The sequence below is a fragment of the Mustela lutreola genome, chromosome 8 (assembly GCF_030435805.1).
Source record: "Mustela lutreola isolate mMusLut2 chromosome 8, mMusLut2.pri, whole genome shotgun sequence".
Taxonomy (NCBI): domain Eukaryota; kingdom Metazoa; phylum Chordata; class Mammalia; order Carnivora; family Mustelidae; genus Mustela; species Mustela lutreola.
In genome coordinates this window covers 139,423,883-139,451,088 of record NC_081297.1, presented here as the reverse complement: position 1 = coordinate 139,451,088, position 27,206 = coordinate 139,423,883, and the positions used below count along the sequence as shown (strand labels likewise).

Here is a 27,206-nt window from a genome sequence, read left to right as displayed (position 1 = left end):
GGGTGGGGAGGGCTGCTGGCAGGTTTGTTCACAAATCCAAATGGGACTGTACAGGAAATCAGCAGGTGCGCTTCGGAAGGTCAAGTTTCACTTTGTTTCCATCACACACCCGTGTGTCTCTCTCGCCAGTCCCTGTAGCAGCTAGGCTTTTAGACTCAGCTGCAAGGACAGCTCTGAAGTTCTTACCCGCCTCAAAAGTGGGCACCCCACCCACACAAGGCCTCAACCCGCATCCAACAGCCTGGGGGCTAAAATGAGAGCACGCTGGGGTGCCTGGCGGGCTCATTTGGAAAAGCGTGCAACTCTTGATCTCGGGGTTGTTGAGTTCAAGCCCCACGTTGGGTAGTAGAGATTACTTAAACAAACAAATAAAACAAGCCCGCACCCAGCGGACACTGGCCATGGCGTTGGACACCCCTTGTTGGGGTGTGCAGTCTCAGCAGGGGGCCTTGCCCCCCTGTTCCTGGCAGAAGAAACTGAGAGACAGAAGCTAAGTCAGTGGCCGCGAGTCTCTGGTGGGTGAGCCTGCAAAGCTCCTCAGAAAGCCTGGGAACACCTGCTCATACCCCGGCCCCCGGAATCTCACACTATACCTCAAACCTTCTTCTTGGGGCTTGGTGGGAAGCATTGTGGTGGAAAGGGTTTAAAAAATTGTTTTATGTGCACATGGTTTAAAACTGTTTTTAGCCAGAGCCTCTGTTCAGATGGAATCCTACGTAAGCCCATAAAGGAACCCCACAAGGTAAATGGAGATGCTGTGGTTGAAGAGGCTGCCTGCTGGGGACTCCCCACCTCCACCCACTCCAAGGTGCTGCCTGAAGGGCTCCGTTGGAACACAGTTTGGAGAACGGCTGGCCAAGGTGCAGGATGGAGCCTGCTGGGAGTCAGGCACACCCGAGTTTGTGTCCTACCACCATCTCCGATGAGCCGTGTGTGGCTCTGGGCAAGTGAGCTTATCTAAGCCTCCTCTATGAAACAGGAATAATTATTATCTGCCCCATGGGACTGCCCTTCGGACAGTAATTTTCAGACTGAGAGGGGCCCTCCCTGACCCACGTGGCTCTGACTCAGGCTTGTTTATTTACCTGCTCAGGGGTTGGAGTGATGGGGGTGTCGCTGGGGAGTACGGCTTGGATGGGCAGAGGGGTGGTGTGCTGGGTGGGGTCCCCTCCGTGGCTGGCGTCTGTGGCCACAGAGTTCTGCCCTGATGGTGCCTCTGAGCTGAACACGGTCTAGAAGGTAGAAAAGGGGATCAGTGCGGCCAGTAAGGGAGGAGGGAGCTCCCCCGACTCCCCTTCGCACCGCTCCCACCAGCTGGATCTCCTCACCCTCTGAGGCGTGTGGATGGGTGACAGCATGTCCAAGTCGGTCATCGGGAACTCCAGACCCTTCCTTCGCAGGTCCTCGTAGACGGCCACCACACCTGTCAAGTCGGGCGAGCTGCGGAACGCGTCAGCCCAGGACTGAGAGGGGACAAGGGGACACGGCCAGTAACCTCTGCTCACCATCTCCCCTGCGGGCCTGCCCACCCGCCTGCAGAGCAGAAATTCCCTCGCTGACTTGCTGGTCCTTAGACTTCAGTGCCCGGACAGCCCCCACCAAGCCAGGCCTCCCCACACTCGGAACCTCCAGTCAGCGGATGACCAAGACACCCCGCAGGACAAGCACACAGAAGCAAGGGGACACAGAGCAGCAATGGCGGGGGCACCTTTTTCCCCGGGCAGGGCCCGGAGCTCGGCCCAGTGTGCCTGGCCACACTCACCTGGATGAGGTTGAGAACCTTGTCGTGCACAATGGTGGGCGGGTTGTTCTTGGGCAGGATGGTCCTCACCAGCACACCCTCCACGAAGTCCTGGCTGGCCACCAGCAGGTGGAAGCGATGCCCGCAGTTCTTGACACAGGTTTCTAAGACCTGGAGGCCGGGAGATGCCCGTGAGCACTCATCCGAGCACCAGAGGGTTGTCCAGGACCCCCACCCTTGCACTCTGCCTCCATCCCAGAGGATAGGCTGAGTCCAGGTGGGGCTCCCTCAAGGGAGACCCTGGAACACGGAGACGAGGGAACAGTGCCCCGATTCGGGGGCTGGGGTGCTGGCTAGTGGCCCCCCGCAGAGTGCCTCAGTGCTTAGCCTGTCCTGATGCTATTTCCAAGAGGACCATGGCCCAGAGGGAAGGTAGCTCTCCAAGTGGAAACCAAAGCAAACTTTGATGCTATTTCCAAGAGGACCACAGCCCAGAGGGAAGGTAGCTCTCCAAGTGGAAACCAAAGCAAACTTTGTAATCCTACGGTGACCCTGCAGCCCCAGAAAGAAAGGAACCAGGCTTCCCTCCCTGTTCCTGCTCCCTCTCACCGGCAGGAGGGGCCTTGTTCTTCCGGGGAGCTGGATTCCTGGATGTTGTAAGCCCTGCTCTCGTCTCCAGCCCAGCCCAACCCCTCCAACAGCCAGGATGCCCACTCCCACCTGGTTTGTCCTCAGCCACTGGCATTTGCTTTATGTTCATTTCTCAAGGTCCCAAGTGCCAGTCAGCAGCACCCGGTGACCTGCCAGACTTTCTGCCTGCCAACGTCTGGCTTCACTAAACTTCTGTGTAAGCTGGCAGGTCTGGTGCAAGCTCTCCATGTCTGGTTCTGGAGGGATGTGGGCCTCAGTGCGTCTGCTCCCCGTGCCCACAGGCTGGAGGGAACTTTTCCAAACTGCCCCTCTCGCCACTCCGCATCCGCTGGCACTCTAGACAGTACAGTGCTCTCTCTGCCCACAGACCTTTCCTTCCCAGCCCTTGGGAGAGGAGCCGCAGGGTGGCTGGAGTCCTCCTGGGCCTGGGGGACGTGTGGTTCTACCACAGACGGACAGACGGACGGACGGGGCACTCACCGTGAGAGCCAGCATCACCTCGTGGAAGTTCTTATTCCCTACGATTCTCTTCTTCACTGCTCGGAAGGCATCTTTGGGACTGGGCAGAGGGACAAAAGGAAGGATGTATCAAACTCACGGGGCTGCCCACCTAAGATCAGAAGAAACTGGGACACGGGGATGGTTTTTATTTATCTGTCTTCCCTGGGTCCTGCTTCCTGTTGAACACAGGGATTCTAATCACAACAGAAACGGACCGTCCCACCAAAGTCCTCTGTAGATCATAAATACTTGGCAGAGATTCTGTGTGTCGACCCTGGACCCACAGCACCTGAATCCCCTGACCGGGAGGTGTGAGGATATGTAAAAAATGTAAAACCCTGGGCTCCCACCCCTGACCCCTGCCTGGACCAAGCTCTCAGGGAGGCCTCCAGGGCCCCCCGTATATACTGAAGTCTAAGAACCAGTCAGCTGCTGGCACAGAGTCCCAGTGCCCCATCCTGGCCACTTCCTCTCTCCACCCACCCTTCTCCTCGACTAAGCAGCCACACGTGCCGGCACTGTGCTGGGCCACGCGCTCCAGGGAGACCCATGCCAACATGGGAGAGAAGAAGAGCCTGCAGTCCGAGTGGGTGGGTGTTGGGGAGGGGGGCTCAGAGGAGTCCTCTCTGAGGAGGTGGCATCACAGCTGGGTGTGAAGGACAAGATGGAGCCAGCTGCAGGAGGGCGGGCCAGGGAAGTGGTTCAAGCAGAGGGAGGGAGGGACAGAATGGAGGCCCTGTGGGGAGGGAGAGGGAGAGGCTTGGAGGGTGGATACACCTAAGTGCAGGGGGAGCCCGGAAAGCCTTGGCGGCTGCCTGCTCCCCTAAGCCCCATATGTTGCCCATACCGCCTCACCCCTGCAGCCCGCCCTTGGGCCTATACAGGTGAAATCCACGTTGACCTGACTGCTCTGGCCTAAAAGCCTTGTGGCCCCCAACTTCCATGTCCACCTGGTGAAGGCACAGCTAAAATCCGCCTTGACCACGACTCTTTCCTAGTCCCCCATCTCTGTGTGCACTGCCACATGGCACCCGCCTGGGGCTGCCAGGCTAAAGAGGCCGCCTCCGACGGGGGCAGGGTGGGAATGGGGTCCCCTTTTGACACTCTGCCTCCCCAGAGCCCAGCTTGCTACAGGACATGAGCAACATTTCCTAGGCCGCTGAGTGGCCCTCGGGGGCCTGTCCTGCTGTCTGCCAGGCATCGGCCTGTTCAGAGGTGAGTCCGTCAAGGGCAGGTCAGGGAAGGCAGGAACCCTGACATGAGTCCCCCAGCATGAGTGAAGGCGGCAGGCAAGGTGGGGAGGTGCCACGGAGGCCTATCAAGGCTGTGACCAAGGGGACATGCACCATGGTCCCTGACACGGTGGGCTCCTGTACGGAAGTGTATAAGGGCAGTTTTCAACCCGATGCCGTGCGGCCCCTCCTCACCCTCAGGACTTCTCACCTGTGGCCACTTCAGCTCTCTAAAGGGACTTGTCACCGCTCCCCACAGAGTGGCCCAGAGAAAAAGCACGGCTTCCGGAATCAGAGGTCCCGGCTTAGGTGCCATTGCTGTGGGCCCCTTGTGTTTAGTAGCCGGCTAGAATCACAAAGCAGACGACAAGGAGGCCACAGCCCAATGGAGGGGGTAGGCCAGAGACTCAAGTTTAGATGACAAGCGTGGGGAGGCCGAGGGTCACATCTGCTTTGCTCACTGCTGGGTCCCTAGTGCCTCATGCAGTGCCTGGAACACAGGAACTGCTCAAGTCAACAGCAGGCACTTGAACCCAGACATGCACGAGCCCCCCAGTTCCTCCAACATTTACAAGGGCACAGGGACTTGCTGCCCTGAGGCCTTCTCTGCGGATCTGTGGGCATTTCTGCCCCCCACTTTCATCGTGGTGGTCCTGCCACCATCGTCTGCCCACCACTCGCCAGCTTACTTGCAGGAGGCCAGGAGTGGTCCTAGTGTCCCCCACCAGCGGCTTGGCAAGCCCACCGAGCTCCACAGTGGACGCTGGAAGCTGCCTGCCTCCAGCTGACCTCTCTCCCCACAGAGCACTGCCGGGCTGAGAGGGACCTCGCAGGCCGAATGGATCATCCCATGAGAAATGCAGATGGAAGTGAGAGGTCTGCTCCGGGCGTTGATTCTGATTTTCCTGAACAAAGGCCTTGTCAGGCAGTCCTTCCTGATCACTGTGGTCTTCACACCACATGCTGCCCTTCCTGGGTTTTCCTAAGAAGCACCATGACCCTGCTTTCCTTCTCTGCTCCCCCTAGGACCTTGGGCTTATTGCTGGAAGAATCTGAAAGAGCTTTACCTCTGACAGTAAAGACCTAGGGAGGCACGGCGATTTGCCCAAGGTCACACAGCTGGTCAGTGACAGCTAGTCAGAGGCCAAGTGTCCAGGGCCACGATGCCTCCTCCATGGCATATGCCCTGGGTGACCTGCGTACCGGATATGTTCAGCAAAGGCTAAAGCCGACGGGCTCTCAATTCTGCTTTACTGTCACTGCCTTCTCAGTGTGCCCTGACCCAAATCTTAAGGAAATGAAAGTCTGGTCTTGCTCACAGAGAAAGCTGGGAGTTCCCCTGCCCTTTCCAGGCCACAGAATGCAGAAAGGTACTTGGGGCCATGTCCCAGTGCCCAGGCGGCCAGCTGGCCTTGTCCCAGGAGGATGTGGCTCAGGTGACATTCTAAGAGGTCCAGTTGGTCAGCTGCCACTGAGACACACGCGTGGGCTGGAAGACCCCAGGGGCATCTCTCTCTCTCTCATCTAACTCATGATAGGGTTGGGGGCAGCTCTTGGTTTCCAAATGCCTAGGATGCCACACTGCTGCCTAGGGTGGGACTCAGATGACATCTGTCGCCCTCCTGGAACCAAGGGCCACCAGCAGGGCTGCCGCCGGCCAAGCCCGTGCCCCACCCCGGCCTCCCGTGTGCGGGCCTCACCCTTCCTCTGTCTCGTTGATGATGTCGCAGATCTCCATGTTGAGGGCCCAGTCCTCACTCTGCAGGGAGCCATCTGTCGCCTTCTCTGTGGAGAAGAAACCACAAGTCACGGTGTGGGGACACCCAGACAGACGAACTCAGCTGTGTGCAGGGCCAGGGCGGGAAGAGCCAGGGAGGAGGAGGAGGATGACGGATGGTTTCTGGGCACCCCAGAAGGGCCTTGAGGATGCAAATGGCTACCTACCTTGTCCCGTTTTGTCATTTAATGTGTTTTCCGGCTGTACTTTATCTCTATGTTATTTTTACTTTTTAAATTATGTGAAAATGCACCGGGTATTTGCCATCTTAACCAACTTTTAGTGTATAGTTCAGTGGCATTGAATACACTCAAGTGTCAGGCCATCATCCCCGCCGCCGATTTCATCTTCTAAATCTGCAGCTCTAATGCCCCATTCTCCCCTCCCGCAGCCCTGGTTCCACCGCACCACCGTCTTTTTTTTTTTTTTTTTTTTTTTTAAGATTTTATTTATTTATTAGAGAGAGCGAGTGAGCACGAGCACCAGGGAGGGGAAAAGGGAGAGGGAGAAGCAGACTCCCCGCTGAGCAGAGAGCCCGATGCGGGGCTCAATCCCAGCACCCTGGGATCACTACCTGAGCCAAAGGCAGACGCTTAATGACTAAGCCACACAGGCATCGCTCCACTACACTGTCTTTGCAGTTCTGACTCCCCAGATACCTCATTACATGGACTCATACGGTACCCGTCACTTAATTCTCATGGGGCCGGGAGAGCCACTGACCACTGAGGCGGCCTCAGTTCGGTTCAGTTCACCCATCCAATAAGTGGGGCCAGGAGTCCAGCAGGTCCAGCCTTAGGGTGCTGGTTTCTGACAGGACACTGTGGAGATGGTGTTTTGTTCCATTTTTGTAAATCAAACGTTCCTTCTTGATTCTCTATCAACTTTTGGCAACCACTCACACGGTTCAAAATGTAAAAGGTTCCAAAGTGGCACATAATGGAGACTAAATCCATCTGCTTCCCCTGCCCCAGGCCCACGTCCTAGGGGCCCAACAGGACCAGTTTCCTCTCGAGCCTCCTGAGACATAACCTATGAAGCGAAGGGCCCAGGATAGACACCCGCTGCCCCACAGAGCTGCCCCCAGAGAGTACAATAATGCCAGCGAGATGTCTGCGTGGCTCTTGCCACAAAACAGGTGTGCAGTAAGTGCGGCGGCTCTTTTTACATTCAGGTGAAGGTCACATCTGATAAAATTGGCCATTTTAAAGTGTACAATCCAGCGGCACTTAGTGCTCTCACACTGCTGTGCAGTCATGACCTCTGCCTACTTCAGACTGGGCCAAAGCTGAGGGTAAGATGTCCGGGCCACAAAAGACTCCACTCCAAATCTGCTAGAACTTGTACAGGAATTCAGTAAAGTGTCAGGATATAAAATCATCGCACAGAAATCAGTTGCATTTCTGTACACCAACAATAAGACAGAAGAAAGAGAAATTAAAGAGTCAATCCCATTTACAATTGCACCAAAACAATAAGATACCTAGGAATAAACCTAACCAAAGAGGCAAAGAATCTGTACTAGAAAACGACAAAGTACTCATGAAAGAAATTGAGGTAAACACAAAGAAATGGAAAAATGTTCCATGCTCATGGGTTGGAAGAACAAATATTGTGAAAATGTCTACGCTACCTAAAGCAATCTACACATTTAATGCAATCCCTATCAAAATCTCATCCATTTTTTTCAAAGAAATGGAACAAATAATCCTAAAATTTATATGGAACCAGAAAAGACCTTGAATAGCCAAAGAAATATTGAAAAAGAAAGCCAAAGTTGGTGGCATCACAATTCCAGACTTCAAGCTCTATTACAAAGCTGTCATCATCAAGACAGTGTGGTACTGGCACAAAAACAGACAGATAGATCAATGGAACAGAAAAGAGAGCCCAGAAATAGACCCTCAACTCTATGGTCAACTCATCTTTGACAAAGCAGGAAAGAATGTCCAATGGAAAAATGACAGTCTCTTCAACAAATGGTGTTGGAAAAATTGGACAAGCCACATGCAGAAGAATGAAACTGGACCATATCCTTATACCACACACGAAAAGAGACTCAAAATGGATGAAGGACCTCAATGTGAGAAAGGAATCCATCAAAATTGAGGAGAACACAGGCAGCAACCTCTTCGACCTCAGCCGCAGCAACTTCTTCCTAGAAACATTGCCAAAGACAAGGGAAGCAAAGGCAAAAGTGAACTACCGGAACTTCATCAAGATCAAAAGCTTTTGCACAGCAAAGGAAACAGTTAACAAAACCAAAAGACAACTGACAGAATGGGAGAAGACATTTGCAAACGACATATCAGATAAAGGGCTAGTATCTAAAATCTATAAAGAACTTACCAGAGGCGCCTGGGTGGCTCAGTGCCTGCCTGCCTCTCTTGCCTACTTGTGACCTCTGTCTGTCAAATAAATAAATAAAATCTCAAAAAAAAAAAAAAAAAAAAAAAAAAAGAACTTACCAAACTCAACACCCAAAGAACAAACAATCCAATCAAGAAATGGGCAGAGGACATTCCTGCAAAGAAGACATCCTGATGGCCAACAGACACATGAAAAAATGTTCCACATCACTCAGCATCAGGGAAATACCAATCAAAACCACAATGAGATACCACCTTACATAGGAAATGACAGATGCTGGCGAGGATGCGGAGAAAGGGGAACCCTCCTACACTGTTGGTGGGAATGCAAGCTGGTACAGACACTCTGGAAAACAGCATGGAGTTTCCTTAAAAAGTTGAAAATAGAGCTACCCTACGACCCAGCAAACACTACTGGGTATTTACCCTAAAGATACAAATGTAGTGATCCGAAGGGGCACGTGCACCCAAATGTTTATAGCAGCAATGTCCACGATAGCCAAACTGTGGAAAGAACTTAGCTGTCTATCAACAGATGAATGGATAAAGAAGAAGTGGTATATATATACAATGGAATACTACGCAGCCATCAAAAGAAATGAAATCTTGCCATTTGCGACAATGTGGATGGGACTAGAGAGTATTATGCTTAACAAAATAAGTCAATCAGAGAAAGACGATTATCATATGATCTCCCTGATATGAGGAAGTTGAGAGGCAACGTTGGGGGTTTGGGGGTAGGAAAGGAAAAAAAGGAAACAAGATGGGATCGGAGGGAGACAAACCGTAAGAGACTCTTAATCTCACAAAACAAACTGAGGGTTGTGGCGGGGGGGGGTGGTAGGAGGGGTGGCAGGGGGGGCAGGGGGAGAGGGAGGGTGGTTGGGTTATGGATACTGGGGAACGTATGTGCTATGGTGAGTGCTATGAAGTGTGTAAACCTGGTGATTCACAGACCTGTACCCCGGGGCTAATAATACATTATACGTCAATAAAAAAATACTGCACTGCATATTTGAAAGTTTCTAAGAGAATAAATTTTAAAAGTTTTCATCATAGCAAAAAAATTTCATAATTACATATGACAATGGATGTTAAGTAGACCTACTGTGGTGATCATTTCACAATAGACACAAATATTTAACTGCGATGTGGTACACCTAAAACGAATGTTATGTGTAGTTATAAACCTTCATTTTTCTTTTTTTCTTTCTCAGTTCAACATTTCCTTTCCGTCCCCTAATGGGTCTTTTTGTCTTTTCTATGATGAAATCAGCCCATTTTGGAAGCTTCTGCTCTAAATTATGGTGGTAATCAGAAAACTCTCTAAGCTTTGCTTTATACCTCAGGAGCTTTTTCTGCTTCTAAGATAAGTGACAAAGGAGTTACACAAGAGCATTTAAAATTCTTTTATGGCGGGGGGAGGGTGGTTGGGGGAGGTAGGGAGGGAAAAAATGAAACAAGGTGGGATCGGAGGGAGACAAACCATAAGAGACTCTTAATCTCAGGAAACAAACTGAGGGTTGCTGGGGGTGGGGGGAGGGGGGGAGGGAGAGGGTGGCTGGGTCATGGACAGTGGGGAGGGCATGTGCTATGGTGAGTGCTGTGAAATGTGTAAGCCTGACGATTCACAGACCTGTACCCCTGGGGCAAATAATATATTGTATATTAATAAAAATTAAAAAAAAATTCTTTTATATTAAAAAAAAAAAAAAAAAAAGATGTCCGGGCCAGTCAGCTCCAACATTCTTGAGCTCTCAAGACCAGGGTCACTCCCCTCTGAGCTCTTCTAGAATCCATCCTCAGGCAGCCCTGTTTGTTTTTAAGTAGGTTTCACACCCAGTGTGGAGCCCAATATGGGGCCTGAACTCACAACCCTGAGATCAGACCTGAGCTGAGATCAGGAGTCGGGAGGCTTGAGCCCCCCAGGCACCCCATTAAATAAGCTCCACCACAGCACAGACAGTCTGGTCCCCTGCTTTTTGGGGCCAATATTTTATCACACAAATCACCCCTGACTGGCACAACTGTACCCTAGTTAGAACTCTGGGACAAGACAGGGCTGGTCAATGTGTATGTATGTGTGCATGTGTGTGTATCTTATGTGCGTGTATTTTATGTGTGTGTGTGTGTGTGTGTTAAGATTTTTTATTTGACACAGAGAGAGTGAGTGTGTACAAGCAGGGGGAGCAGAGGCAGAGGGAGAAGCCGGTTCCCCGTGGGGGAGGGAGCCCAATATGGGACTTGATCCCAGGATCCCAGGTGAATGTTTTAAGGTTCAGGGAGTAAGACCCTGGGTGTCCTGACGCTGGGCGCTCTCCAAGTCCCCCTCTGTCACAGCCGTCTCCTCTGGCTCCCGCACCTGGCCCTGCAGGCAGTGCCCTGCCAGCATGGTGCCGTCACCCATCTACCAACAGCACCCGAGGGAGCAGTCACGTGCGGCTTGCTGTCCCGCGTGACTGTACAGCCGCCCTGCACGGGAGGCCCTCTGGCTCTGTTCACACCGACAGCTGAGGTTCTGGTGGGGGTGAAGGGACCCCTCACTTGCTGTACAGCTCCTCCTGCATCAGGCCTGCTCTAGGCACCGGGGATGGAAGCAACAGTGGACCAGACACATGCGGTCCCCTCCCTATGGTGCCCTGAGGGGCTGAGGCCTCCTCTGAGCCCAGGCCCCGTGACCAGGCAGGCAGGCCCATCCCGCAGGACCACGCCGGGGCTGGGCTGGCAGTCAGCTTCCTAAAGCTGTGGCTTCTGTGACGTCAGTTTTGAAACTGGCCTGGCCTCGGTACTACCTTAGGTCCTGCAGACAGATGGATGCTAGGGGGGCTCAGGGCACAAGCCAGGCCGCTGGGGCACCCAGGGAGGGACCCAGTGGCAGTGCGGGGTGCTCTTCTCCCTAGACTATGGCTGCGGGAGGGGATGAAGAAGGGTTCCTTTAAAAGGGCTGAAAGGTGGGCGCCTTAATGCCACAATGATGCCTGAGTGTGGCTTCTTTGTGTCTCTGTCTCACTCCCCACCCTTGGGGACTACACACTTACTGCGCCATGTGGGAAGAACCGAAGAGAGCGGGACAAGTGCCTCTCTGGGCAGAGGGAGCCAAGCTCCATTCTGGAGAGTCTGGGGGAGAGCGGCTTATCAAGTACGTGGAATGTGCTGCTCCTTCAGAAACCACAGCTCCGCGACCCCCAGTCATGTGGGCCAGAGGACAGTCATCCCTGGCCTCAGGCCACAATGCTCTGGCCACTCCGGCTCCTGAGTCTAACCTACCTGATCCCTTCTCGCCTTGCCATCTGTCTCTGCCTGGCCAGCAGAGGGCACTGCCTCCGCCCCTCCTGCCTTGCTCCTTCCCCTTCATGCCCCCTGCTACCCAGGACTGACCTTTCTGAAACCTGGAAGTGACCCTGTTCCTCCCATGCCCCCAGTCCTCCGAAGGCTCCCGAACCCCAGGATCGGCCCACATGCCCTTCCTTGGCAACGGTGCTTTAAATGCCCAGCTGGCTGCTGATATACGAACATAGGTGAATCCTCCCGACGCCACACGGTGTGCATCACGGCCCTCATCTAGCTGACGAGGAAACAGAGATGCAGTGAGGTCCCACAGTGGTCCTCGGGGGGAAGGGAGCTCTGCCACCCCAGGAGGGCAGGCGTCCTCCTGCCCCCTCCTCCTGGATCCCTGGCTTTACCAGCAGGCCTCTTTCCTCAACTAGACCCTCCTGGCGACCTCTAAAAATGAGGGGCACCTCTCTTCTCCTGGGGGGGGGGAGGATCAGCACGGTTTTAGAAGGGATTCGGGTCATTCTAGAACCATAGGCTTGCTGGTGAGGGGCAGCTGGGGTATGTATGAGGCAGAGGAAGGCCGAGGCAGGGAGTCAGGCAGGGGTGGGCGGACCCAGAGCACCAGGTCTGAGCCCGGCCCCACGGGGCTGACAGTTCTCCAGGCCTGATTGCCAGCAGTGGGCAGAGCCATGCCCAGAACAGTCTGCTAGGGGGTGGGGCGGTGGGGGTGTGCTGGCTGTCAGCCTAAACAGGGAAAGGAAGAGGAGGAAGTGGCAGAGGGGACACAAGACCCACCCCGGCCATCTCAGCAGAAGAACAATGTGTCCAGAGCAGCCAACTCCCTGCAGGTGTGGGAGACTTTTCAGACTTCCTTAATGAACATTTCCACGGGGTCGGCATACTCCATAAAAGCAGAAATTTAAACCCACAGGAATCTGGGGATATCCGTTTTGTTTTTGTTTTCAACCACAAAAGTAACCCAGCTCGCTATTTTGGAAACAAGGAAGAAAAATACTGGCAGTGGTGACCAGTTCCAGAAGAATAACCGGCTTCCCGTCCTCTGGGCGGTGGGTGGTGACCGTCCACGTCCCGGGCAGCTGTGGGGCTCCTGTCCCCAGCTCCTGAGGACGCCAGGCCCTGCAAACCCCTGCTGGGGTTCAGGCTGCGGAGCTGCCATCTGGGGCCGGCGTAGTCTCTGTTTTCTCCCCTCGGAGACCCACGGCCTGCCTTATAGGTGCTGCGACTTTTCAGCCACACAATGCATGCACGACGTCAGGCAAAGAGCAACCCCAAGTACTGCTAAGCACTGTGGCAATGACCTGGGCTGAGAGCAGGCAAGAGTGGCCCCAGAGACATGCCAGCTCTGGGCCCCTGGTCCCAGCCTGCTCACTCCTGGGAGGGCTCCGAACAGCTGAAGACAGTGGCCTCTGTGGCTTCTTCAACTGCTTTGGAGAAGTCCGCGTCTGCGGCGGCTTTGTGCCATGCACTCTAAGCCCGCTGACCGTTTGCTCCCACGTCAGCCTTGAGGGGAGCGGCCTAGAGCCTTCTCCCCACCACCCTGCATGTTCCAACAGTCACCATCACCAAGTCTGGGAATTCCAGCTGCTCAAGGCATCTCTGAGTTGTCCCCAGTTCTGTCATCACTGTGAAAGATTTCAGTCAGGACCTGTCACCTCCCCCAGGCCTGGACGTCACCGCCACACTTTTTTCTTCAAATGTAAACCCAGCTAGTACTTTCTCCTATCTAAAAACTGTCCAGGATTCCCTCATGCCCTCAACTGCCTGGGGGTCAAAAACCTGAACTCTTCAGGGCAGAGAGGGACATGTGGGACTGACCTCCGCCACAGCTGGCTGTCTTCTCCTCCCTTTGGGGCCTTGTTTTTGCTTGTGCCCGGCATGTCTTTCTTCCATTTGGTCAGGCACCTGTGTCACAGGTGACGATGACAACCATCACCACCAGTAATGGACACCATGTATGGGACACAGCACTTGGCACAAATCCCTCACCATGCCCTTAAGAGGATGAGTAAACTAAGGAGCACAGAGAAGTCAATGACTTGCCCATGGTCACACAGCTTATATACTGCAGAGCAGAGATTCAGACTCAGCGAGTTCTGGTTACCAAATCCATATTCTTCACCACTACCTTCTGTGCCTCTAGAACATACTCAGCGCTTGCTGTCATCCAGGCACCCGGGAGATTCTGCTGAGCAAAACCAAGCAGCTCCTGCCCTCAGCACATTCATGGTCCAGTGGGAGGTCACAATCGCCATCGCAAAGGTGCAAGGGATATGACAGAAAAGACAGGGCGCTGAGCTAAGACAAGGTATGAGATCTCACATGCCAACAGAAAGGAGATGAGCCGGCTAATCCCGGCTCATCTTTTAAGGCTCAAACCCCAGTGCCAGCTCCTCAGTGTATCAGCCAACGGGGTGGACTGTGTCACTGTGACCTGGACCATCATCCCATAGGGTGACAGTAACAGCAGGAGTAATAGTGACAAAATGACTGGCATTCACTGAATGTCAGCTTGTGCAAGCTGCTCAGGAGGCCTCCTCTCAGGTCACCTCCCCACAGTCCCTACCACGGAGGGGGCAGCTGAGGTCCCCTGCCCGGAAGGCGAGGAGCACGGGGCTCTGAACCCCTGCGCCTCTCACTCTGCTTGGGCCCTTCAAGGCCTTACCTCTGCTGGGCCAAGACTAGCGGCTCCTTCTGTGTTTGCGGAAGGCCAATGGCCTGGCCCTCAGACCGTCTTGCTGCTCGGCTCGGCTGAGTCCCCGCCCCTGCCTCCCGGCCCCACCTGCCCAGGTACCACACACTGTATTTCTGCGTCTGTAAGCTCCCTTCCCCCTTTCCACTTTGAACCCCTCTCATATCGGGGTGGCTCTTACAAATGATGGCCTGACAGCTCAGCTGGGGCAGTTTTTTTCTTTTCATTCTCCGTGGTGTCTTAGGTTCAATGAAATGTGGCTTGTAAGCAGTGGGGGATGGCCTTCAAGGCCAATGACAACCGCAGACCTGTCCTCACCCTAGGCTACGACCCAGCCTGGGGCAGGCTCCAGACCTGGTGGGGAGAGACGCAGCCGGAGTCAGCTGCCTGTGAAAAAACAATGACGTGGCGGGTCGGCTCGCATGTCTGACCATCTTTCCACTGGAAACACCACCCGCTGATGCCTCCCGAAGGAGCCAGCGATCCCTCTGCGGACTTCCTTCCAGGCTTTACTGTTAAAACACACACACACACACATATATATACTTTTATATACTGGTACTGTGACTACGGCTTGTTTGTTTCTATATTTAATTTTTAATTTTTATTTTTTTAAAGATTTTGTTTATTTATTTGACAGAGAGAGATCAGGCAGGCAGAGCAGCAGGCAGGGGGTGGGGGGGAAGCAGGCTCCCCACGGAGCAGGGAGCCCGATGCCGGGCTCCATCCCAGGACCCTGAGACCATGACCTCAGCCAAAGGCAGAGGCTTAACCCACTGAGCCACCCAGGCACCCGTTTGTTTGTTTTTAAATAAGAATCCTATTCCCTACCTTATAGAGATATACTGAAATATTTATGAGTGAAACGATCTGATGTTTGGAATCTGCGGTCAGTAACACCCGCCCTCTGTTCACTTCCCTACTCCCCACCCATCCGCATCTGCCTCCATCCCCTGCCTGGCGCCCCTTAGCCCACTCCCCCTCCCTTCGACTTGCTTTCTCCTCACCTTCTTCCAGCCCATCTCCCTCACATCCACCTTTTTGCCCTCCCATGACATTCTTGGAGCCGTATTATCTGTCCCTCTGTGGCAGGTGCTAGAGAGGCAAAGATGAACAGAACCCTGGTCCTAAAGTGGTCACGGACGACAGCTGGACAAACGCTTTCAGAGCTTAGTGACATGACGGAGGCCAGCTCGGGGTGCTGGAGAGCCAGGAGACACGCTGAACACCCGCAGAGGGAATAGGGAAGGTCTGAGCTGAGCACAGAGCACAAGGTGCCGGGCTGGGCAGGGGGGAAAGAAGGTTCTCGGGAGAGCAAAGGCACTTGCTGAGTGAGTGAATCCATGACGAGTCATGGAGGATGTCGGGAAGAGGAGGAGAAAGAGGGGCTTGCAGGCCAGTCTCAGGTACTGGGGACAAGTGACCCGAGGGAGGGAGAAAATCCAGGGGGAGGGAGGCAGCCGGAGGAGAAAGGCGAGGCTGCTGAGATAGAGGGAAGTCAGCCAGCGGCCCAGGATGGCCCAGCCCCAAGGCAGGCGCGGACCTGTGCCAAGACCCCCGGCGGCAGAGACTGTGCAGTCTACCCAGCAGTCGCCCTCCCCTCCCTGCTCTGGACGCCAGTACTGTTCCCCTTCGCAGCACCTGCTCCAGAAGTAGGTGAGCCACCCTGTTCTGGTCCCTGGGGGGCAGGGGGCTGTCTTCCAGACTGTGGTGGGGAGATGCATCCCTTCCGGAACACAGAGGCACACCTCACGGAGGAGAAAGCCTTTTCTCCCCCTTCTCCTTTCCTCCCTTCTGGGAGGCTAGCGAGGGAACGTGGTGCCTGTAGCTTGAGCCCAGGTGGTGATAAGCTCAGGACAAACACCTTGGATGTTTAAAGACACTGTTGTGCACACCCCAACCCTGCAACTTCAAACCAAACTCGGCTGTGGGACCTGAGCTAAGCTGGGCCGCCCCAGGGCTGGGCAGGAGGGCTCAGGGTGGAGACCCAACCCAGGCCTTCTGTCCACACCCCGAGGTCCTGCTCCTTCGGGGCTCTGTGCTGCGAGCGGGCCCACCTTCCAGGAATGTGCTCCTGCCTGTCTCCCCACCTTCAATCGTGCTCCTGAGTCTAGCTCAAGGTCAGCTCACCACATGGGGCCTTCCTGGACCCACTGGAGGGCGGGCTCCTTCCCTCCTGGGGCCAACAGCATTTTCACAGGCCCCAACTGTTCAATTCTGCTTGGTGGGGCTGCTGAAAGAACTGCAGAACTGATTTCTTTGTTTCTGTCTCTCCCATTAGGCATGTGAACTCAAGGGTGGAGATTATCACCAGTCAGGAATTCGGTACATCAGACGAGACCCGGCCCCTGATAAACCTGTGGTTCATGTTTCTGAATAACTAACTGAATGAAGGATGAGGTCACACACACCGGGATAATAAACCTTTGTCACACTTTAATTTAAATGTAATACTCCCCACCCCCCTTCCACCCCCATTGATCCCTTAGAAGCTATTGTGTAGAATCTAATCTTTCTCCCAATTGGCAGTCCTTTGACTACTTTTTTTTTTTTTTTAAAGATTTTATTTATTTATTTGACAGACAGAGATCACAAGTAGGCAGAGAGGCAGGCAGAGAGAGGAGGAAGCAGGCTCCCTGCTGAGCAGCGAGCCTGATGCAAGGCTCCATCCCAGGACCCTGAGATCATGACCTGAGCCGAAGGCAGAGGCTTTAACCCACTGAGCCACCCAGGTGCCCTTTTGACTACTTTTTGAAAAGATTTGTGGGGGCCTGGGTGGCTCAGTTGGTTAGGTGACTGCCTTCGGCTCAAGTCATGATCCCAGGATCCTGGGATCGGGTCCCGTGTCAGGCTGCCTGCTTCTCCCTCTCCCTCTGCATGCTTCTCTGCCTGCTTGTGCTCTCTCTCTGTCAAATATATAAATAAAATCTTAAAAAAAAAAAAAAAAAAAAGAATTTGTTTTAGAGAATGAGCTCGGTGCCTGAGCAGGGGGAGGGGCAGAGGGAGGAGAGGGAGACCCTCCAGTGAACTCTGAGGAGCCCAACACAGGGCTCGATCTCATAACCCTGAGATCATGACCTGAGCCAAAATCAACAGCCGGAGGCTTAACCAACTAAGCCAGCCAAGCGCCTCTCCTTTCAATATTTTTAAAAAGTACCATGTCTCCCTTTAATCTGTCCTCTACACTAACGTCTTCAGTTCCTGTGACCCTGCCATCCTAGATGTGATCTCTAGAGCCCTGCCATTCTGACCCATCCCACTGGGGTGCAGGCCAGCTCAGAGTCCTTTTGGAAATGCAGCAAGCGAACTCACTCAGCTGCCCACACTGGATACTGTATTTGTATTAACACATTCTATGACTTTGTTAGATATTTATTAATTCCACCCTGTGGAGCTGACTCCTACAGAATTTGTCCTTGTGGAAGGCACTCACTCTCCACCGGCTACAGCTTTTCTAGTCTCCCTGCAGCTAGAAGTGGCCAGGTGATGCAGGTCTAGCCAGCTTCTGAGCAAGGTTCTGCTCCCCTGGTAAGAGGGGCAGGGCGGCTGGCCTGTTCACCTGAGCCTCCTGCCACACAGGGACAAGTGACAAGTATGAGGATGAAACCAATATGCTAATGGGGGTGGGGTGGGGGAGAACTACAGAAAGAGCCATTACAAACAAAATCATTCTAGATGGATCCAGACATTTTCACTCAAAAGGAAACCCAGCACCCTCCTTTTAATTCTAAGGGGAAGCAATGAGGCGAAAAAAGAGTGGGATCTGGACAAAGACGAATCCCACTTTAAGTCGTGACTCACTGGCTGTGGGACCCTGAATGAATTCCCCTTTCTTTAAAAGAATATTTAGTCATTTATTTACTAATTAGTAAACTCTACCCCTGAAGAGGGCTCAAACTCATGACCCCAAGATCAAGTATTGCCTGCACTACCGACTGAGCCAGCCAGGCACCCCTATCCTGAATGAATTCCTTAAACTCTCTGTACCTCAGTTTGTCCCCTGCAGAATGGGGATAAAGTAAACAGTCGCCTTCCAGGGCCGTGTGAGGAGGAAATAAGAGAATGCATTTCAAGTGTGAGTATCCTGCCTCACGCACACTGGTCATGAAAACAAATGTTATCGACTACCAAAATACCAATAAAAAAAGTTTGAAAATTTCAAGCACTCCACAAAATAGATTTTTTTTTAAAGTAGGCTCCACATCCAGCATGGAGCCCAACATGGGGCTTGAACTCATGACCCTGAGAGCAAGACCGGCGCTGAGATCAAGAGATGGATGCTTAACCGACTGAGCCACCCAGGCGCCCCAAACAAATGAGATTTTTAAATCACATATATAGAGAAGCCATTTCTTCTCGGCCAGCAAACTGTCTCGAGGCCTTCGCCCCAAATGAACAAGTCTCTCCAGACCCAGCATGGAAAGTTCTACCAGTTTCCTAAGCTGCTGAGCCGTCCTTCCTCAAAACGCTGGCTCCCTCTCTCCTGCCATTCTGTAACCACAGGCCACAAGAGGAACTCTAAAATACCTTACCGAGGGCATTACTTCTGCAACCCGCAATTTTGAAGTTCACGTAGCTAACTATAGCAGCTAACTGAAGAACAGCTTCAGTTACGAGGAAGATGGTTTGGTAAAACTGTCCCGTACGAAGGAGCAAGGCCGTGAAAGCAGAAGTTTGACATGGCTGGCCAAGGTGCCTGGGACATTCTTTTCCCTTCTTCTGTGAGTGTAAAAGACGTTCCTGACGACACCCTCTCCCCTCCCTCAGTCCTTCCTCTCACCTCTTTTTACCTACTGAGAGAAATTTATTTTACTGGATTGGCTCCAGTTGAGTGTGGAGGCTGGGCAAGGTCAAAGTTTGCAGGGCAGGCCAGCAGGCTGAACACCCAGGGAACAAAGGCAGCTCGAGTCCAAAGGCTGTCTGCTGGTGGAATTCTCTCATCTGGGGAGGCCAGCCTTTCTTCTATTAAAACCGTCACTTTGTTAGACGAGGCCCACCCACACTATGGAGAAGAATCTGCTTTACTCAAAGTCTACTGACCTCATTTGAAAAATACCTTCACAGAAACATCTAGAATAATGTTTGACCAAGTATCTGTGGATACCATGGCCCAGCCAAGTTGACATATAAAGCTAACCACCCCACAGTTTATACCACATCAATGCAAACAAGTTGCCATTGAGCAGGGGCCACCTCTGTCACTTCTTAGGTTCTGTGGGTCTGAGCCTCATGTAGTCTGGAGGATTCTGTTCTCTCCTTCTCTCACCCTCGTCCCTGGCTCTCCCCTTCCCTCCTCCTCCATCAGGAGCAAAGCCCAGCTCCTCGCCATGGATCTTACAAGGCAGTTTGGCTCTCCCTAGTGCTTTTCAGTGTGCTTCCCCATGTTTGCGGAGGCAGGAGTCTCTCAAAGCTTTTGTCATTTGCCTGGGGGACGCACAGAAAGGGCGGGGAAAGGGCAGAGCTGGTACTGACACTGGATCTTCTGAGGCAGGATCCAAGTTCTGACCTTGTTCAGACTGCTGTCATCAGAGTGACCAATAGCGCCACACAGCATACATTAAGTGGGCTCAGGGGCAAACGTGGACATTTTTAGAGGTGCACAGTTACTTTAATGTGGAAGAGAAAAATAAATGTGAATTCCTTCATGATTTCACGGATAGAATTACACAGGATGAGGTCATATTAAAAGTGGCGAGCCTGCGGTGCCTGCGTGGCTCAGTGCATTGAAGCCTCTGCCTTTGGCTCAGGTCGTGGTCTCGGGGTCCTGGGATCGAGCCCCACATCGGGCTCTCTCTGCTCAGCGGGGAGCCTGCTTCCCCCCGTCTCTGCCTGCTGCTCTACTTGTGATCTCTCCCCCTGTCAAATAAAAAAAAAAAATCTTAAAAGTGGCAAGCCAGTAAAAGGAAAACGCTATGAAAATAAAATGAAAGGTGACACAGGTCAGACATAAATCACAAAGGTGGTGCATGAGGGACAGAAGCCTGCGGGGTGCTGGCCTAGACCTCCTTGGTAAGGTGGTAAAGAGTTAACTTGTCCTTCATCCCTGTTTCTCATGGGGGGGGGGTGGCCCCATGCTAATTAGAAGACACTGAAGGTTTTGTTTGTTTGGGTTTTTTTCTAAAACCAGAAGTGCGGAAATCCGGCACTTGACTCTTATTTCTTTGAGCTCAGTGAGGGAATAAAACCTATTCACCAGTTCTATCCCCAGGGTCAGGCAGAGGCCTTAATTCCCAAGGAAGAATGGGATCCACCCCACAGCCTGAAACCCGACCTAGGAATGTGGCTGCCATCAGCCAGTGACTGCTCATTGCCCAGGGACAGCACGGCCAACAGGGGAGCTGCACTGGGGCCACAGCCGTGGGTTGAAACCTTGGCTCTGCCACGAATTTACACTATGCCCCAGCAACGATGGTAACGCCAGTAAAGAAATCACAGCAGCTAACAGCTATGGACTCTTACAGTCTGGCAGGCATGGGGCTGCGTGCCGCCCAACACAGCCAAATGGCAATCCCGAGGGGTACTGTGTAAAACATTCTTGTTTCACAGCTGTGACACTGAAGGCCATGGAGGTTCTGTAACTTGCCCCAGGTAACAAAGCTGGTGGAGGCTGAGCCAGGACTCAGACCATTCGGTGGCACTCAAGGCTCATCTTGGATGCCTAACCACGCGCACCACACAGCCGGTTGACCCAAAGCCCTTTCTAGACATTGTTCCCTGTTGTCGTCCGGACAGAGACGTGGATTAAGTTGGCTCCAGCACTTAGAGATCAGGGACTCAGAGCTTTAAGACCCAAGACCTGAGCCCCCCCACCAGCTGGGCACACTGTGGGAAGTAGGAGGGATTCAGACTTGAGAGGCCCAGGACAGGAACAACCTTGGGCATCCACGAGGTGGGGTTCTCCGGGACCCTACTCTGGGGAACACGCCTTCCATTATTCTACATCTGGCCAGCTGGTCTGATCCAGATCAGCAAACCATGAACGCACGGGCCAGTTAAGTCTGCTTTTGTATGGCCCACAAGTTAACAATAGTTTTCACATTTTTAAATGGCTAAAAACAAATCCAAAGAGTATTACTTCATGACATATGAAATTCACATTTTAGTGCCCACAATCTGACTGGAGCACAGCCATGCCTATTCGCCTGCACATGGTCTGTGCTGCTTTTCTGTTACAATGGCAGAGCTCAGTGGTCACAACAGGGTCCACCAGCCCACAGAACTGTAGACATTTACTTTCCAGCCCCTTCCAGAAAGTTTGTGGATAATGGGCTAGTTGCTCCTGGCAGCCACTGTGGGAATCCTCCTGACAGCCTCCCTCCGTCCGGCCTCTACCTTCACCCTCTAGCAGCAATGCAAGGGGCGAGGGCTGCGTGTGCAGACCCCCAGTTCCACGCCGCTGACGTCGTTCTCTGCCCTCCAAGTCTACGGAGCCGTTCTATCACTGCTCTCCAGGTCGTTAGTTCCTTCTTCCCTCCAGTGCCTGTCCTTCCCTGTGCTCATCTGTCCCCTTGGCTGTTCCTCCTTGGTGCTCTGAAGTAGAGGGAGAACGGAGGTAGTATGTTGCACACAGGCTATGGGCAATGGTGAGGGGACATGCCACAGTTAGGAGTGGAACTGGAGCTGGGCCCAGGTCTCCTGCCTCCCAGTTTGCTGTTCCCTCGACATTGCTTGAGCAGTGAGTCTGGCTTCCAGGTCATCTCTCCCAAAATGGCCCTCCAGAAGGCCGCAGGTGTTCTCTCTACTAACACCTGGGGTCCCCCCTCTACGATTCCTCCCTGTAGCTCCCCTGGCTTGGCCTTTGTGGATCCAAGGGCAGTTCTGCCTACCTTCAGCCCCTCTCCCGTCCATCCCGGGGCTCGGCTTAGGCTCGGAGCTCCCTGGCATGTCCAGCAACCACCACCTCCAGCCCAAGCACCGGGGGCTGGTCCTCGAGGACAACCAATGTTGACAGCATCTGGTGCACATGGCATGCTTTCTGAGTCAGCTGGGTCTCTGACTCAAAGTGCCAGGGAGGAGCTGACGGTCAGAAATGGGCAATGGGCTTCTTGGGTTGCCTTCTGACATCTGTCTATAAAACAACCCATAGGATCTGTCCTTTGGGGATACTGGAAAGGGTTTTGAAATCCTTGCAAGGAGAGAGCTGTGTCAACACCACTTCACACTAATGATCTGGAATCCTCTCAGCCACAGGCTGCTGCTCCGGAAGCTCTCCTACCGAATGATAAGGCTGAGTGACCCAGCAATGTGCACAGACTCACGTAGGTCCTAATCAGCAAAGCTAATCTGTGGGTAGAGCAGTAACTGTGGCACTTGGAGGGCTGGACTAATATAAATTCCGAATACGCACTGATCAGCCAGATACAGCCTGGCAAGGGTTAGGAGAGGATGGAGGCTCTGGATCCCGACCCCAAGCAACTGTGAAATGCTATGTTCCCTCACACTTACTTTTGTGAAATGGAAAAAACAGCAAAACCTACAGTATCACTGTGAATGTTTTGTTTTTTTCAAAAGATTTTATTTATTTATTTGACCCAGAGAGAGAGAGAGATAGAGCGACCCCAAGCAGGAGGAGTGGCTGGCAGAGGGAGAAGAAGCAGGCTCCCCACAGAGCAGGGGGAGCCCGATGAGGGATTCGAACCCAGGACCCCAGGATCATGACCTGAACCGAAGGCAGTTGCTTAACCAACTGTTAATAACCATGTTAATAACCAGACATGGTCCCTGGTGCATGGTATTTGCTCCCAAGATGTTATTCTTTTTCTCTTTTCTTCCCTCCTACTATGGGGCCAGGGGCCATGCCGGGTGGCATAGGTCCTGACCAGTGAGGTCCAGTCCCTGCTCTCAGGAAATTCAGTCTAGCTGGGGACACCCAGACACACAAGTACTACAGCATGGGCCACTGCTCTGTCAGCGTGCGATGGTGAAAATGATAAACACAACGATGAGGACAGCAAGATCTAATGTTTCCCGCACACTCACAATGTGCCAGGCGCTCTTGTGGGAGAGGGAGTGGCCTGCTTCATTCTCACCACCACCCGGAGAGGCGGCAGTGGAGCCTCATAGCCCAAAGGCAGAGAGTGAGGAAGCCCAAGGAGCGGGGGAGATGCAAGGGCACGAAAGCAATGGCTGGATCTGAAGCAGGCAGGAGAGGAGGAGGGGACAATGCCTGAGCCTTGAAGGAGGCACACTGGAGCAGGCCCCCGGGCAGAGGGAGCGACAAACACCAAGGTGCTTGGGTGCATGGGAGGAGGAGGGCTTTGTGAGTTGAGTGACACTCACCCCTGATAAGCATCACCGGCACTCGCTGTGCTCGGGGATGTCACCTCTACACGGCCCTACTCACAATAAGGGGATGGAGATGGCAGCCTGGAGGTTCTTTTCCTCCTCCGGTTTATAGAACTACTAGGTCACCAACCATCACCGCCAATCAGCAGTCCTTCCCTCTCTTTCTCTAAAAGAAACATATGGAATACCAAAGGCATTTACTCAAATGGCAGCGATTCTTCATTTAATTCTACTTTTAGAGCCTCTTCAGCTTTGGTTCAAATCTCATGGGTTCTAGGGGGTTCATCACAGCTTCACTACCAATTCACCGGGGGCCTGGGCGAGTCAGAGTCTTCTCCTGCAGAAAATGAAGGGGATGGGCTAGAATGGAGCTTTCCAACATGTGGTTTCCAATCCAGTGGCATTAGCATCTCCTGGAAATTTGTTAGTAATGCATATTGTAGGGCTCACTCCAGACCTACAGAGTCAGAAACTCTGTCTTTAACAAGTCTTCCAGGGTATTTTGAGTAGAACCCTGAGTTAGAAGACCCCCAGGGTAAGGACCCTTTCAGTAGTAAAATTTGGTTTGGGCTCTAAGCTATCATAACAGTAGTATTTTCTCTGGGCAGACTGTTTCTTGTGTCAGGCAGGCAACCCTCAGGATAAGAAGAGAAACTCTTTTCTTTGACAAGCTCAGGCCCAGAGCCCAGGTGAGCTTCTCTAGAAAGGTTCAGACAATGTGGCTGACTTTGAAGATCAGATTTCTTTTTTTTTTAAAGTAAGAAGTCTCAAAGTTGGCATGTGATGAAAGCAGTGGTATCTGTTTTTGGAGAAATAAAGATGAGGGGAGAGCTGTGTTCTCTTTTCAGCTCCAAAACAATGACTCATTGCTGGGTGTGTGTGGCCGGGAGCGGCAGGGTGTTCCTCAGAGGGCAGCTTCCCCTCTCTGGTCCAGGAGCTTTCTGGCCTGTAAAGAAATCCTGGACTTCCACCCCTCTCTTGGATAAATTTGATTACAAAACCTCAGAAGAGCCACAGACAGCCGTGGTGCCAATTATGTCGCAGAGCTGGGTTGACAGTGAAGTGGGTTTGGCTTCCAAGATAGTAAGAATGGAAAGAATGTCTCAAAGTTCCAATTTTCCTAGTCTGGACTGAACACTAACGGCCATCAGGAGGATGAAGGAAGGATTTCACAGTACTGGCCACAGTTTCCTAATTCGAGCGGCCCGTTCAGACTGCCCTTGGGGAAGTGTTAGCTGTTTGGGCCAGGGCCTGTGGTTCTTCCCCCTGTTGGTGCACAGCAAGGAGGACCTGTGACATCCACTGCTCAGCTATTTCCAGATTCCCCACCCTCATTTGGTACCTCAGTAACAGAGGATGAGTATTACCACTTTATTTTATATAGCAAGGCCTTGTGCCAGGCACGGTTCTAAGTACCTCACAACTATTAACGCGTTGAACCTTCACAACAACCCCACAAAAGCAGGGACCATTAATATACCCTTAATTACAGGTGAGGAAGCAAAGAAGCAACGTCACAGAGCTAGTAAGTCTCCCGTCCGCAGAGGGCAGGGTAGTCAGGATCTGGGCTCTAAGTGAGCCTGTGCCTCGGGCCAGGCTGCTTGGCCCACCCGGCCACCGAGAAACAGAGAGGCAGAATCAGGTGTTCTTGAGGTCGCTTCCAGCTCGGGGAGTCTGTGACCGTGCGGTCGACCTGCTGCTGGTCTGGCAGGTTCGCCAGCGTCTGGCCGGGCCCCGGGCGCAGCAGGGTGGCCTGGCCGGGTCCCCTCAAGTCGCCAGTCCAGACGCCAAGCCCTGGTCTCCTGGTCCTGAGAGAACGGACTTAGAGCCCTTCTCCGGTATCCGTGTCCCGAGAGCCCGGAGAGCCAGGAGGGAGTGGGCAAGAGCCCAGGCGCCACGACCCGGGCTGGGGAGGCGACAAGGGACACAGGCCAGGAGCCCCCAAACGGTAAAACCAAGCAGCCCCTTCCACCCCCAAAACTTTCTCCCTGGATTCACGACCCCAGCAGCCACTCATTGGCTGAGCCGCGGCCGCCCGGACCCGCCCTCCCTCTTTAGCTATTGGCTGGAATGGACATCCATCACAAGTCGAGACTCCTTAATGGACCATGGCTTTTGTCAATCAAGGTAGGCGGGAGGCTGGGCGGGGCCAGGTCGGGGAGAGACACGCTAGCCTCGCTCCCCTCCAACCTCCCTCGGGACCGTGGTTTGAGACCTGGAGGCGCCCCGGGGGACCGAGGCCGGGTGCGGGGCCCTGCGGCGGGGCTAGACGGGCCTCTGGTGACTCACCGATGCGCTGTCCCACCGGAGAGCTGAACGGGTTCCCCAGGAGAAAGTCCATCGCCGCGGCTGCCACAGCCACCAACCGGGGGAATCAGCTGACAGCAACCGCCAGCGCCGCCGATCTGTCACGTGACGTGCCGGACGGTCCGCGAGGAGGCGTTCGTGGAGGCGGGGCGTAAGGGAGTCGAGCCTGGACACAGGCCCCGCCCCTAACGTGGAGGGTAGGGCGCCCGGAGGCGGAGGGCGATGACCTCACTGCCACTCATTCGGTGTTTGTGGACTCCACGCACCGCGTAGGCCTGGGGCGGATTTGGGGGCGTGGCTTAGAGATGCCACGCCCCGGTGTTTTTTTTTAAGGGCGTGACCTACCACTCGAGCGCTTCTGTCCAGCCGGGCGTCAGAGCAGGGAAATGACTCGGATAAGGTTACGTAGCAAGCTCAGACCAGTTCTCACTCCAGTGACCTCACCAGACTACAATGGCGCTGACAGCGTCGTCTGGCCTGTTGTCTCCCTGCCCTGATAGGGCTCTTCCTATCTGATGTCCACGCCTCCCTGCGGCAAGTGCAAGTTGCTTGCCCCCCACATTCACTTATCTAAAATTGGAGGCATCAGCGGATTGCTAGCCCTTGACACAGAACCAACCCAGTGATCTGCAGCGAGGAATGGGCTAGAGCCCAGAGTGGCAGAAAGCACCTAGATGTAGCTACAAGTGGGGCCTGGGACCCATCTCTACCATTTACTGTGTGATTCGGTCCGCGAGCTTCCATTTTCTCCAGATGCAGGAATTAGATCAAGGACTGTATAACTTTTCTTATTTTTTAGGTCACAGGCTCCTTTGAGAACTTGAAGAAAACCACCAACCTTTCTGAAGAAAAAAGGGCAGAGATACAATTAAACTTCGGGGACTTTCTGGGGTCCCCGAAGTACAGCAGTAGACCCCAAGTTAAAAATTTCAAGAATCTCAAAGGCCTTTCCTAGTTTTAGGATTCTAAGATCTTCTTCAACCTTTCTATGAACCAGATATTAGATCAGATCTGACCCATTATGTTTTTTTTTCTTTTGATCATATGTTGTCCAAGATACAATAACCGCTGCTTTGGTAGTCTGGGCTCCTGCAGGGTATTTAATTGATCAGGTAATTGTGACTTTTTAATTTGAAAGGCTAGTAGCTTGTACAAATTTAGGATGATGGAGAACCTAAATTACAACTTAATCACTTCCTTGTGTTAACTTGTTTGAGCAGCCACAGGGGCTGGTAGCTTTACTGTACAATATAAGAACTTTATGGAAGTCATGTACCCTTGTGCTGGGAAGTGTTTTTTTTTTTTTTTTTTTTTTTTTTTTTTTTTTTTTAAAGATTTTATTTATTTATTTGACAGA

The 27,206-nt window shown here is 53.0% G+C and overlaps 1 protein-coding gene across 2 annotated transcripts in view; it reads right to left on the bottom strand.

Annotated features, from left to right (window-relative positions):
• Positions 1-25,997, bottom strand: part of TOM1 (target of myb1 membrane trafficking protein) — a 41,755-nt gene extending 15,758 nt beyond the window's left edge. Inside the window, exons 1-6 of one of the 2 annotated variants that reach the window (XM_059186808.1) lie at positions 25,832-25,997; positions 5,826-5,910; positions 2,873-2,951; positions 1,763-1,912; positions 1,329-1,463; positions 1,086-1,232 (exon numbers count right to left, since the gene is read on the bottom strand). In XM_059186808.1, the coding sequence (XP_059042791.1) occupies positions 1,086-1,232; positions 1,329-1,463; positions 1,763-1,912; positions 2,873-2,951; positions 5,826-5,910; positions 25,832-25,883 (648 nt within the window). In that variant the 5' untranslated portion in view covers positions 25,884-25,997. The remainder of the gene's footprint in view (positions 1-1,085; positions 1,233-1,328; positions 1,464-1,762; positions 1,913-2,872; positions 2,952-5,825; positions 5,911-25,831) is intronic. The other variant, XM_059186809.1, reaches the window with a different exon arrangement.
• Between the last annotated feature and the right edge of the window lie 1,209 nt (positions 25,998-27,206).